Raw genomic sequence first — 14,351 nt, 5'->3', positions numbered from 1 at the left:
GCACTTTATTTGGCTTCAGATGGCGCAGAATGTGCAGGAAAGACTGTTTTCCCGAAAAAGCCTTTTACAAGGGGGCTGATATCCTGGCTGCCCGGGACGGAGGCAAAACCGTCTGCTGCGGGGCCAGAGTAAAATCGCCGCGCCCGCTAGCAGGTTACCGCTGTGGCAGAGCGCTCAGCCGCCGGCGGCCCCGTTTGGCGGGGCAAAGCAGAGGGATGAAAGAACCGGGAACGCGGCCCCCTGCCGCGGGGAGTGGACTGCAGAGCTTGGAGCGGCCGTCACCCCCTCCCCTGGACGGCGGGCTTTTCAAATCCCTCCCTCTGTCCAATGGGATTCGTGCCTTCCTCCAGCCAATCACAGCGCGGGGATGGCTATAACTTGCGGGCCCGACGGCTGCTCCGTGCAGAGTCTTTCCGCTTGGGTTTAAGGAGCCGGTCTCGAGAGCGATGGCGCGCACGAAGCAGACAGCGCGTAAGTCGACGGGCGGGAAGGCGCCCCGCAAGCAGCTGGCCACCAAGGCGGCCCGCAAGAGCGCGCCGGCCACGGGCGGCGTGAAGAAGCCGCACCGCTACCGGCCCGGCACGGTGGCGCTGCGCGAGATCCGGCGCTACCAGAAGTCGACGGAGCTGCTGATCCGCAAGCTGCCCTTCCAGCGCCTGGTGCGCGAGATCGCGCAGGACTTCAAGACCGACCTGCGCTTCCAGAGCTCGGCCGTGATGGCGCTGCAGGAGGCGAGCGAGGCCTACCTGGTGGGGCTCTTCGAGGACACGAACCTCTGCGCCATCCACGCCAAGCGCGTCACCATCATGCCCAAGGACATCCAGCTGGCCCGCCGCATCCGCGGCGAGCGCGCTTAAGCTTCTAGCAAACGGATCTTCAATCAAGACTATCGAAAACCCAAAGGCTCTTTTAAGAGCCACCACATGGCCAGTAAAGAGCTGTAAACTCTTAGTCCTGTGTAGGAACTAATTTCGACTTTGCTTTTGGGGTAGCTTTACAGGGAAGAAGAGGCCAAACAAAAACGTGTAATTAGTGTTTCAAAGAGATTAAGAAGGATCCTGGCTAGCAAAGCAGTGCGGTGAGATTATTTCCTGTTGTGATGATCATGATAGTGCAAAATTTATGTTTTAAGGTGAAAATTCCTTTCTATGTTTTCTTCAGAGGTCTTATTTAAAAGAAAAATCCGTTAAGGAAAATTATAGTGTGCTGCTTTTTTTTGAAGAAGATAGACAGCTCTAAAACACTTGTACATATTCCTTCTATTTGACTGTGTGTCTTAAAAGTAATCGAGCTGAATTCGTAAAGGCGATTCCAGAACTGCGTTCTCAATTACAGAAGATGTATTCAGAGTTAAGCGTATTGTAAGTATCTCCTACTATGCTGCATTTACTTGATGTTCTTATAGTAATAACGTTAGTTTATTATCCTGACAGAAATATTGTTTTCTTTTCCAAGCACTTTTTTTGAGGGTTGTCTGAATGAGAAAGTAGTGCTTTTCTGCCCTTCTAGGTAAGACGCTCTGTCGGTAGTTTCCTCACTGCTTTATCACTTGTGGTCTGATTGTCCCTGTCGTTAGCGACAACCAACCCCCAACTACCCTCAGCTTCTCAAACACTTCTAGTTTGTTCCTGAGATAAATATATTTACAAAGAGAGATGGGGGTAGGGCAGTGGCAAGGATAATTTCTACGAGTCACGTTTTTAAGAGGTGTGTTTTTTGCTGGTGTCTTCTTTGAGACACGCTCGTGGCATATTTGATGATTCTGGGTATCCTGTGTGAATGATTAGACACGCCTATTTGCATTCATTTTCTCCATCTGTATTTAAGCTCCTGAAACTATTTACTGAACTGAGCACAGAGGAAGTGCTTTCCAAGGGATACTGGTGATTAAAAATTTAACGACAACTCTAAACTCCATGACAAATTGAGATTTTTCCCCCATCTGTTGTATCCAATGATTTCTATGATTTTTCTACCTGGAAAGCGGGGTTTCTTCCTGACTGTAAATTCGGCTGTAACCACTCCTTGCCCTCCTACTCAGTAGATCTGTAGTTGGTGCCTGAAAAATATAAACTTGTGAAATTCTCTTGACTTTCTGTCGTCTTCCGATTTTTTTTTTTTGTACTGCAGGCTATTTTATGTAACTGGAGGTGCTTGTTATTCCACTGAAGTAGAGAAAATAATGTGGTTTTTTTTTTTTTTTTTTTAATGCTACAAATTAGTAGCTATGCCTTTAAGAAGCGGCTGGATGGAGTTGAACACAGCCTTCGTTTAAATTCAGAAGCAAGGAGCTAAGGAGAATTACTTAGAGAAAATATTTCTTTTAGAATGCCTGAAACTGCAAGACGCTTAGTTTTTTTGTTTACTACTGACACTCTTCATTTTAGGAAATCTTCCTTTCTCTGTGCCAAGAACTTGGACTCTGCAGCAAAATCTGACCAATCAAGTGCCTCCACACACCATTTTCTTTCCCTTGTTTTTCTCACTTTCAGCCATTTTCTTTTACCTTCCCCCCATCCCTTTTGCCCCTCCGAGATAAAGTATCTGCAATAGTATTTTGGGAATTAAGTTAGTCTATATAATTTATTCTCCCCACCAATTGCTCATTGATATAGGATTTGTGTTTTTCAGAATATTTTTGCAGTACATGATTACCAGTATGACTACAGAAATGAGTCTTACTGAAAGTAAACTCTCTTCCTGTTTTTCTGATAGTGAGAATTATTTATTAATCTAAACCTGTTTACAGATGCTTATGATGAAATTGTTAATTACTAAATAAAGTAAAATAGCTATTTGTACTACTTTAATGCATATTTATTATCTTATACAAGTCAAAGGTCAGAGTACTTAAATTTCAGTGGAAGTTTGTGTCAAAAATGATGTGTTTTGCATGTTCAAGAAATAATTTATTTTTCAGGAGTAAGAGAGGGAAATAAATTGTATTTGCCTGTCTCACTTTTTCTCTAGTCTTTTGAAGACCTTGGGCTGTTTTAATAAACATAGTATTATTTGAATGCATTTGGAGAGCTGCATGCTTGAATTGTAAAAAATACTAATACTATAATCTGAGAAGGAAACAGATGTGCAAGGTTTTTTGCAGGAAAGCTCATATGAACCCTAAAGTATAACGCCTGAGTCTGAAGCAGTTTAGGACTGTAATGTTATAAAAGGGCACTAATAATAAGCTATCATAGCTTGTGCTAGTGCATGAGGCTAGCAATTAGGAAAAATTTATTGTGTGCATTCTGAAGTCTGTAACAGCTGTATGTGGTTGTAGTAGTGATATGGGAAACACTGGTAGACTGATTGTAGCTTATACAGTGGGCTTTGCTCTTCCTTCCTTACACAAGTGATAAATCCAATCTAGAATTCTATCTGTTTGTGTATGGTGTTGAATCACTTGGCTATAAACAAGCAGCAACAAAAATTGCAAATCAGATGTAGCGGGGGGGGGGGGGGGGGGGAATCCTTTCACAAGGTGTGAATAAGAATTGATATCAGCAGTATTTTAGTTGGTTTTTTTGAGCAAACTTATAAGGTATTAAAAGGTATCTTGCACTTGCTATAAAATTCAGAGAAATAACAGATTATCAGTTAAGTCTAGAGAATAGATCCTGAAATGTATTTGCTAAAACAAACCCCAAATACACCATGATTTAGAAATAAAACTGAATTTGTCATAGACAATTTATTTGATGTAATATTTCTTTAGTCTGAAACACAGAGGAGACTTAGTGCAAGATTTAATAACTCGAAGTAAAAGTGGAGGTTTCTCTGGTATCAGCAAGGTCCAGTAGTATTTCTGTGCTTTTTTGCAGGATATCCTGAGCTAATGAATGTTGCTAAGAAGCTGAGAGCAAGACCAGCGTGCTGAATCAGTCCTACTTTTACACTTAATAGTTTCTGAAAAACTCTGAATAGATATATACATGTGAAAAAGTGAAGTTTTAATTTGAATTAACTATTGTAATGTAAAAACTTTGCAAAGGTGATATAGTGGTTTCCATGAAGGCCAGCATGTAAAGTTAAATCCTGAACATCCTGTCACATACTTTTCACTTGCAAATCCCTCTTCAGAGCTGCTACATAAGTGAATCACCTGTTGGTTACACTTTTCAGTAATCAAAAACAGTGAAGTTTGAGCTCAACTAGCCTTAGCTCTCCTACCAGCCTGTGTAGTACTGCCTTGTCTGCATCCTTTCTTCTCTCTCAAGTCATGTTGTATCTTCAGCTATAAGCATCTTTCAGACTGTAGATGTACAAACATCTTTGCCACAACAATATGAGCATTTGCTAAGTTTTAATATATATTAGGTGAGCTTTAGGGAGTACTGTTTGTCAGCTACTAGTGTTATGGATTTATATATTGGGCCACCATAACAGTGTCCAACCCTGGGATCCTGCTGATTAAGGTAAGGTCCAAATGAAGGTTTCAATTTCTTCTTTTATTAGTTCTTGGGTTATAACTTGAGCTGACTGCCTCCAGAGAGGGACCCCTATACCAGATTGTGCCCCTCAATTATACCCATATCATCCAGCACTCAATCCCCAAGTTCAATCACTTAATTCTTGTTGGTAGTCTTTTAATTTCTTACTGATTTTCACTGTCGCTGGGCTGGCCACCTTCTAAAGTTACCACATTCTCTTGGAATTGTTTCTTGGGTCCTTATCTTATTCATTCTGCTTGTATCTGCCAGATTCAGCTAGTTCTGTGATAGTAGCATTTAGTTTTATCAAAAAATTTACTCTCGGTTAGTTGTTGCAGCCTAAGACTTCAACTACATTAGCTTCTAGCACTAAACTACTAAAGCTAAACAAGACTATTCAGAGAATCCAGTTAATAAAATTTATTCTATAACACTATGAAGTGATAGTCAAATGGGAAATTCTGTTCTCAGCAAAGCTGAAGTAAAAATGACTAGTAATGAAAAGGCAGCCTACTCAAGGAACATATGTAAACCAATGCAAACCAAATTTGTTTAAAAACATCTGGTAGATGAAAACAATCACTGTGGCAGATATTCTTGCTAGCACAAAGTTCTTTGTAATGTGAAAGTCCAGAAAAAGAGGCATTTCTAGATTTTTTTTTTAAATCTCCTTTATCCAGGGAAAGTTATTGTTTATAGAACAGAACTGTTGCAAAGTCTGTAAGCATCCAGGTTGCAGACTATGTAACTCACCTCCCATTATAGGAGTGTCTTCATGTCCTAGGAGCAGTACAGAGCTGCAGCATGATGCAGTGTTACTGTTTTGTTATTAATTTGAGCTGATTTAAATGATTTTTGGTGATTTTGATTTAAATAAGGAATGATTTAGAGTAACCATACCACCAGTCATGCTGCTACGAAGTCCTTTATAATGTTGAGGCTAAAGCTGCATAGGCCAGTAGTAATCATTAACTGTCGCGGTAGAGACGGCCAAGCGACAATCAATAATCAAGTTAGAAGCAAAAGAAGTGAAAATTTTATTGTTTTCTACATACTTTATATATCTTTTACAACTACCTCAAGCTCTAACATAATTGGCTAAACCCATAGCAACGGTACATGATTGGATAGCTTTCTTAAAGTTTTACTTCTGAACATGATTCACACAGTTCCTTATCTGTGTTCAACAGTTTCATGTTTCTTGAAGCAGATGTTCACTGTCCTTGCTCCTTATCTGTGGTATGCCCTCCTGCATGCAGACTTCTCATGGGTACGGGATGATCTGGCCGAGGTCAAATTCCATCTGTTCCGCCAGGCTTTCAGCAGACCCGCTGCCTACCCCGACAATTAACCAGATTTCTAATCAAAGAATAAGATTCCTGACCAGGTACTATTGTTAGGCTGTTTGGTAAGGACAACTTATTGCCCTGTAGACCAGGATGTTCTAAAAGACGCACTGTGAAAGGACCTCGAAGCATGTTTAAACTGTAAAGTGAGCCAAAGTCCTTGAGACAAGAACATTAGGGGGGTTGTCTTTTGACTTAGTAGTTCATGGTGGTTGTAAAAGCAGCCCTACAACTCATTTCAGGACTCAAGTGCATGTGACCAAAAAGAGGTGGGAATAAGAAAATGGATTTATGTATAAGAACTTGTTTATTATATATTACTGTATCTTATATAATCAGCATGTTACATGAGTTAGGTGTGCGTTGTTGGTGAGATGACTCCCTATGCACCCAGCCATTAATAAAGAAGTCTCTGCTTATCATCATATTGGTGTCAACAAGATTTTTTTAACCCATTTGGTGACTGTTATAAAGGACATGCTCCTTATTTTCGGTGAACACTTTGCTATTCTGTAACTGGTAAACTTTGAAGTCTTAAACTCTCTTGGGGAAGTGTGGTGGACTTTACAGCTCTGAGTACTCATACAGCATTAGTAGCTGAAATACTGAGATGGAGAAAAAAAATCATGTTTGTCCAAATATGTGAAAAACCACATGTTCCCAGAACTCTGGAAATAGGTAGTACATGCAAGCACCAGAAAGAAGACCTGAAGAATAGCTTTAAGTATGGAGGTTTTCAAATGCACCTAGATAGTTGGTAATCAAGATTCCAAAATACCTACCTGCAGCTTGTCTGGGACACCCAGGTTGTGAAAACAAAGCAGAGCATAAAGGGACAGTACAGACTAAAGCACTTGAGAGAAGATGAGAGAAAGCTAACGATCAATCGTGGACCAGTAAGACATTCAGTTATGGAGGCAACAGTTGGTGGGAAAATTCTAATGGTCACAGGAGTGTTAGAGCTTGGAGAGACAGAATAATAGAATTGCTGTTAGCTTCTAAACTGCACAAGAGGCCATTCAAAGACAAGTACATTGTAGCCAGCACCTTCCATTCCCTGGAGACCTGCTGGGGGCTCATAACAAGCATTCCTTGTCCTGCCTGTCTCTGCAAGCAATACTGGCCTGCTACTTGCAAATTCTGTCTTTTGAGGGTGTGTGTTAGGATGTGTGAGTCAAATCACTTTTGCTTTAAAATAAAAATGCTTTCCCTTCCTTGTAAGTTCTTGTACTGAGCTTTGCTGCAATACATCAGTGTTTAGATGTTGTGGGTTTCTTTTTCTTCTCCTTTTTCTTAGCATCTGCTAATAGTTAACGAGTATTATTTCTCCATCATCTAGCTTCCAGGTAGTGGTAGTGTATGGCTTGAGTTCCAGAACTGATTCCCTGTCTTGCAGGCTGTTTTACCCCTAGGCACACAAGTTGCTAGCACATGACTGGGCAGAAAATGTATTATTGGTCTTGATCATTCCATCTTTATACATCAGCAAAGATTGTACTATCCTATGCTGTCATCTGATGCAAATATGGAGATTAAATGTAGTCAAGATATTAAAAAGAACCTGCTTGGATTGTCTGTGTATCTTTTTTTGCTGCTCTCTTTACCCTTTATCCTCACCCATCACCATATAGTTCTGAAGATCTTCCAACACTTCCTTACATGCCTGCCTCATATCATGAATATCCCTCTTCTCTCTGCATCTTTTGTTTTTGTATGCTATCCCAAGAATATCACTGATCCATCAGGATGGACCAGTAAAGCTATACAAAATACAGGCCTATAAAAGTGTCAATTTGTGAGGCCATTAATAAGGAAGAATTTATCTTGTGGCTTCTGGAACAATTTCCGGTAAATGTTCAGTAGGCTGCTATGGATTTTAGCTCTGTATGCCAACGTTGTAATGTATATGTGGATGCCTGGTTTAAGTAGTATAATGGAAAAGGGAGTAAGGATGGTTTCTGGGACACAGCCTTTCAGGAACAGTCAAAAATCAAATGCAAAACTTTCTGGGTGTTTCAGATGCCAATTCAATGAGCTGAGCTCTGAACTTTTTCAGAATTAATTCAAGCTATTGACAGTCCATGAAAAGCAGGTAAGATCACCACTGCAGCAACACAATCATAAGTAGCCTTTGAGATTTTCTGTATGCTTTGCTGCAGTCAACCAGCCCATTGTCAAAATCACTATCACACTGAGACTGAAGGAATTCTAAGCAAAGAACTATGTTAGTTACATAGGGAAATAAAACATTAAGGGCAGTGTGTGTTGTATCCTAAATGAAGTACGATGCTGGTTGTTGAAATTCAATGTTATTTTCCTTGGTCATGCTAGTTTTGATCTTCCCATCAGTTCTCCCAAGCAGAGTCACCTGACAGATATTTTGTTTTGTTTTTAGGGAAAAGCAACATGTCAAGAAAAAAAGGAAGCTCACTTACATGGGTATGGACTAGTGCACTTCCAGGAGAGATGATTTTAAAAGTCTGAGGTAACTATACAGACACCAAGGGAAATGTGGGGGTTTCCAACATTTGACACTCTCAGGTTAATTTGGTAATCTCAGTCTAAGCTGATAAACACAAAATTTCACCAGACTAAATGTGTCACCCAACCTGCCTCCAGTACTTGAAAACTAAGAGTCAGCAGCGTTGCCAGGTCAGTTCTTGCTATTTCAGTGATAGTTTAGGCAGGTATGCTCAGAGTTGTCGTTCACCTTGCAGCAGTACAAGTGCAGTCTACACAAATAAAATGAACAGCCAGTCTAATATGAAGTCATCAATACAGATTACATGCTATGAGGACTGAATAGCAGTTGCTATATGTGTATGTGTGCATATGCAGTTGTTATACATTTTCAGATATCTGTAACTTCTGGGATTTTTAGATTTAGCCCAATTAGGAAGCTCTTAATTTAGCCCTGTAAATTTTATCTGGCTAGATGACCCTGGAATTAATGGTTCTAAAACCACATTAGAGGTATTTCAAAATACATTGTATTTTATGAACACTTCTAAATATTGATACTTTGTATCCTTAAGACTTTTGGGGAGTTTTTTTTTTTTTGTTTTTGTTTTTTTTTTTTTTTAAACCACATTAGAAATAACATTTAAGAATTACTATTTATCAGCTATTTAGCTAAGAATACAGTATAAAGTTCCCAGGAATTCATCATGCTGTCCTAGTATAGATGCAGAACTCCACTAGTATACTATATAGCACAGTCACCTGTTGGAGAACAGCTTGCAGAGAGCAAGGCCATGGGTCTCTGCAGAAGCTGATTGCAGCCATCTGAGGTAAACAAAGGAAAAAAACCCAGGGTACAGTTATGCCAAACAACAGACTGTTATGTTAACAAAGAGAGAAACTGAGGTACACAATGGCCTTGATGGTAAAAAAACAACCTTGGGAAAGGAGGCAGGCCAGAAGAGGGAAGATGTTGTGACATGTCTGAGATGCCACAGGGGGCTGGGATATTATAATGTAGCTTTTTACATGTATCCAATAGATTTGTGAGTAGTATGCATGATTATTGTAGAGTGCTTATATAAGGGGTGATTTCTGTCAATAAAGTTGAAGCTTGCTCTAGCATTCACATTGAATTGGCTGCTTGCTTCCTCCGCCCGCTGCAAGTGGCGCACCGAACAGGGTTACCCGAACCCTGCTTTTCCACCAGACGGAACCCGGGAAGCAGCGGAACGGATTTTCGGAGCAGGAAGGCGAGAAGGTCACTGCCTGGTGCAGGAGATGTGTGCCGTCTCCTGAAGCGCCGGGATTTGTAAGTCTGACATTGGAGCAGCGGATCCACAATATTGCTTCAGGAGATATTGCGAACCGAGAGGGCTACTGAGGAAAACGAAGGCTGAATTTGGGGAAACCTAGGAAAAGCCAGCACTGGTCGTTAGCTACTGATCGGATACTGCTGAAGGTCGTCAAGCTGCGATACAGGAAAGGAATCAAAACAAGTCTGCCCGGGCAGGACAATGGAACAAGAGGTAGCCCTCAAGCTTTTTGCTTTTTAGAAAAGCGGGGAGTAAGTCCGATAAAAAACTTAGCCGCGCTGATTGGTCTGGGCAAGGCTAAGGGACACTTTAAAGAGCCAAATTTATTGTTTGAAGAAGCAGAATGGTGTGATAATCTTTTAGACTCTGATGCTGTAAATCCTGAAAAAGAATCTGAACTGTCTGGTCTGTATCCTCCCTTAATTGGGGATGATCTGTAGATAAAAGTGAGGCGAAAAAAAAAAAAACGTAAAAGTGAGGTGAAATAACTTTGGTGCAAGGGAATATGGACACGGCAAGAAAAATTCTTACTCGTGTAAGCTATGAGCCGAGTCATCAGCCACGTTGGGAAGAACGGCATTTTTCTGTTATTAAAGATTTAAGCATTAATAAGAACGGGCTGCAAAACCTCAGACTACACCAGCTGTACTGGAGGCGATGGCTCAGGGATATCGACTGGCCCCCTAGAAATTGGCTAACACTTTTAAGAAGAAAAACCGGCATTCACGCCGGGACAGTATTCTATCTGAAACAACGAGCGTGTGGATCTCTGGGCTCGGCGTTCGGAGCTGGCGGCGGCGGCCCGGGGCCTCCCCGACCCCCCCGCCGCGGAGCAGCCGCCTGCGGCTGAGCCCGGCACTGCGCGCTCGCCCCCCCCCCCCGCCAAAAGCGGCAGGGTTATGCAGCACAGGCTTTAATATGTTCTTAATGGAATCTTCGTATTTGTAATATTTGTCATTTTATGTTGTGAATGATGAGTGCCAGGAGCTCCTTTCTGTGTGTGTGTGAGTGTGTGTGTGAGACGCGGCCCACTGCAGCTGCGGAGTTCTCCGGCCAGGGAAGCGGCCGGCCAGGAACTGCAGGGTCCTAGTGCCCGCCCGCTGGGGCATCGGCTCTGCAGTTTGTTTGGGCTCAGTGTTCTAACTGTTACAGGTAAAATACCTCCTCTAACGGGAGGCAGTAATTCTGTGTTGATTGTTGTTTTGAATTTAGGTGCATACTCTGCGGGGAGAGTGCACCTCTGTACCTTCTGCCTAATGAAAATATTGTCAAAAGGTCATCTGCAACCTTACAGGGGTTGTTTGTTTTACCAGGGGTCGTAGATGCTGATTATGAAGAGAAAAATCAAAATTATGGTCTGTACCCCTATGTTCAGTAACAAAAAAAAAAAAAAAAAAAAAAAAAAAAAAAAAAAAAAAAGTAAAAAATTGTTCAGCTTGTTAAAGAAGCTGCAATTACTCAGGATTTGGATCAGCAGGTACCCCTTAAATATTTTTGGACTAAAACAGTAACACAAGGTTAACTTCTGGTAAAATGTACTCTCATTAAAGCTAAAAAAATCTGTCGAGCTGACGTGCATTTTAGATACTGGTGCAGATGTGACCATAATATCTGTGAGCAGATTGGTTGTTAGCCCTGGTACCTCAAATGCTTTTCAGGGTTGATGTCATGCTGTAACAATTTAAAGCAAGGATCTCATTCATGTAAGAGGCCCAGAAAATTGGGTAGCAAATATTCATCCATTTATATTGGAAAACCCCTATTGCATTTTGGGGTCATAACTGTATGAGTCAATGAAGAACTCAAATTGGATCAAATTTGTCTTAATCACCACTGTAGCACAACCCACCCTGAAACCCACCCTGACACTCACCTTGTGAACCGAATCACCTGTGTGTATTGTCCTGCAACAACTTAAAACTGTTATTAAGACTTTAAAAGATTTACAAACACTGTTAGGAACCCTAAATTAGATACAGCTGTTGTGGGCCTAACTCATGATGATCTGCATAGCTTATTTGATATTTTGTGAAAAGATCCTTCACTGACATCACCCAAAGTACTTACAGAAAAAGCAAAACAAGATCTTCACCATATAGCTAATAAGCATCGCAAGTACACTGCATTTCCCCACAGGACAAACCATCGTAGAAAGAGCGCACCAGACCTTGAAAGCGCTTTTGCAAAAACAAAAGGGGGGAGAGATCTTGGCTCCAGGTCAACCATTTGCTCTGCTGTAAAACGCATGCATTTCTTCCACCAGAATGTCAGAGCAATACAAAAACAGTTTTCTTTATCAAGGTATCCAGCTAAAAACATCACTGCAACTTGCCCTGAATACCAGACAGACTCCATCTCTTCAAACTTTTTAAACATATCCCCTGCGTTACAGGTGTCACCAGTATTGTGTCATTTTTCATCATAGATACCAGATCAACAAGAAGTCCAGAGCAAAGCTCAAGTGTTAACAAAAACCTAGAAAGGGGTAACTGGGAAGGACCATTTTCTTTAATAACCTGGGGAAGAGGTTGTGCTTGTGTCTCCACAGGTCTCAGTCTCCAATGGTCACCAGCAAGGTGTGTGCAACCACAGCTGAGGGTGAGAGGCAGCCAGCACTCAGGATCCAGCTGTGGGTGCTGTGGGTGCCCCTGTGCCGACAGTTTGCGGTCTCTTCGACTGATCTTTTAAGCAGAATGTCTGGGTAATGTTTGCTACTTCAACAGGACAAGCTACACTACAGTTGCCAATTCTTTTGGGAGAAAATGCTAACAGTAATTGTAACTCCTCTATGAAATATCTAGGCTTACTAGTCACTTGTGCAAAATGTAGTTTAGATAAAATATAGTTAATAATAAGATGCTGTAAGAATGTATGTATTCCACCTTCTTTGTTTAGTAATATTAAGAATTAAGAGCTCAAGTGTTTAACCTTATTTAGAAACTCCCTTGGTTTTCCCCCTGGAGTACTGGCCAAGCTCCAGGTGGAACCCAACAGGAGGATGAAATCAGATGTTTCCGCTCAAAGAAAGTTGCCAGTTATTTTGGCCTGTTACTTTAAAGGCTGGACCTGCTTGCAGCGATGTTGGATGCCTCACCTACGGATGGACGCATCACGTAGGGTTTCCAGTTTGTAAGGAAGGGCACTCTGAATTCTCGCTGCATCCAGGGTTCCCTAGCAATTGCGGATCTGAATGTTAGTACCGTACTTTCCTTACTGTTTATTTTTGTACTATTTATTCATATCCCTTAAATATGGATAGTGAAATTAGTCTACTCTTTTTAATTAGAACTATTCTAAGTATGCTGTGTTTTGAAGTTTGTCTAACCCTTAATTGATACAGCTCTCAAACAAGCCTTGCAGGTGCCGCAGCAAAACAAAGAAAAGGGAGGGCTGGGAGGCATCGGCCTCACACAGCTCCTGACAAACAGCTAAGCTTTGATGAAGAACAGGCCTCATAAGATAGATAAGAAACTGCAGAGTGTGCCAAGGTGGCAGGAAAAGATCAACCAGGACAGTAGGCATTTTGCCTGGGCTTAGCAACTGCTGCCGACCCATCTCAGGTTTGGTATGCCATTTGTACTGGTCATTATGGTTGGTATAATCAGACAATCTGGTTGAGATGGCAAGATGTGACTCCTTCAGCAGTACCGGTGAATAGCACTAGGTTTTGTAGTGATGTTTATACAATGAATTTACATCTTGAAGAAGGAAGAAGGTTTAATAATGATTTGACTAAAAGATTACCAATTATTAGATGGTTAAAAATTCTTTTGTTTTTACATTGAATAACAGTTCAAATTGTCATTGTAATCCTTTTAATGATATTAACCTGTGTGTGGAAGTGTTTTATGAGAACGATGGACTGAACAATAAAAGGGATCTGGATCACTCAAAAACAAAAAGGGGGATCTGTGGAATGCCTGGGAAACAACGGACATGTTATGAGTGATCCAGACTGAGTGGCATCACTGTAATCAGGCTGTAGCTGTTGGGAAGAACACCGGCAAGGCCGAGAGGATGAGAAACTGCGTGAGTAGCAAAGAAATAAGGATGCTGGACTGTGGGAAATAAGATGTTTGCCTAACAGAAGAACTACGTGTGAACACCATAACGGGACCAACCATAGAGGGCGTGAAGGCTTGTGGACAGTAGTATAGAACCAATCCTAGTTTGTTTGCTTTCATGTGATTGCTCTTCGATAGTATGTGGGATGCTTTGTACTTGATAAGGTACCTTCGACAGTTTAAGGTGTGCTGTATTACAGAGTCGAGCTGCCATACACTTTCTTTTGCTTGCCCAGGGGCATGGATGTAAAGATTTTGATGGGATGTGTTGTTTTAATCTATCCGACCACAGTCAATTAATTCAAAACCAATTACAATGGATGAAGCAACGCTTACAAAAAAACACAAGTGGTTGTCAATCCTTGAGACAAATGGTTATAATCTGTGTTTGATCTGTCCCTATGGCTACAAGGTCTGTTACAAGAAGGATTGCGGTGATTAGGAATAGTACTATTGATTGTAGTAATTATTAAAATAGCATATATTTGTATAATGACAAATATTAGTAAATTTATGCTTGTGCAGCCTGCATAAAAAGAAAAAGGGGGAATTGTTGGAGAACAGCTTGCAGAGAGCAAGGCCATGGGTCTCTGCAGAAGCTGATTGCAGCCATCTGAGGTAAACAAAGGAAAAAAACCCAGGGTACAGTTATGCCAAACAACAGACTGTTATGTTAACAAAGAGAGAAACTGAGGTACACAATGGCCTTGATGGTAAAAAAACAACCTTGGGAAA

At 41.2% G+C, this 14,351-nt stretch overlaps 1 protein-coding gene across 1 annotated transcript; it reads left to right on the top strand.

The window, feature by feature from the left end:
- The first annotated feature begins 42 nt into the window (after positions 1-42).
- Positions 43-6,309, top strand: LOC141959152 (histone H3). The gene is made up of 2 exons (XM_074902632.1): positions 43-1,361; positions 3,822-6,309. The coding sequence occupies exon 1, from the start codon at positions 447-449 to the stop codon at positions 855-857; it is 411 nt and encodes a 136-aa protein (XP_074758733.1). The 5' UTR covers positions 43-446; the 3' UTR covers positions 858-1,361; positions 3,822-6,309.
- The last annotated feature ends 8,042 nt before the right edge of the window (positions 6,310-14,351 follow it).

This window comes from Athene noctua, chromosome 3 (assembly GCF_965140245.1).
Source record: "Athene noctua chromosome 3, bAthNoc1.hap1.1, whole genome shotgun sequence".
NCBI classification, from domain to species: Eukaryota; Metazoa; Chordata; class Aves; order Strigiformes; family Strigidae; genus Athene; species Athene noctua.
Note: the sequence above shows the minus strand (reverse complement) of the source record. Positions and strands in the feature narration are given on the sequence as shown.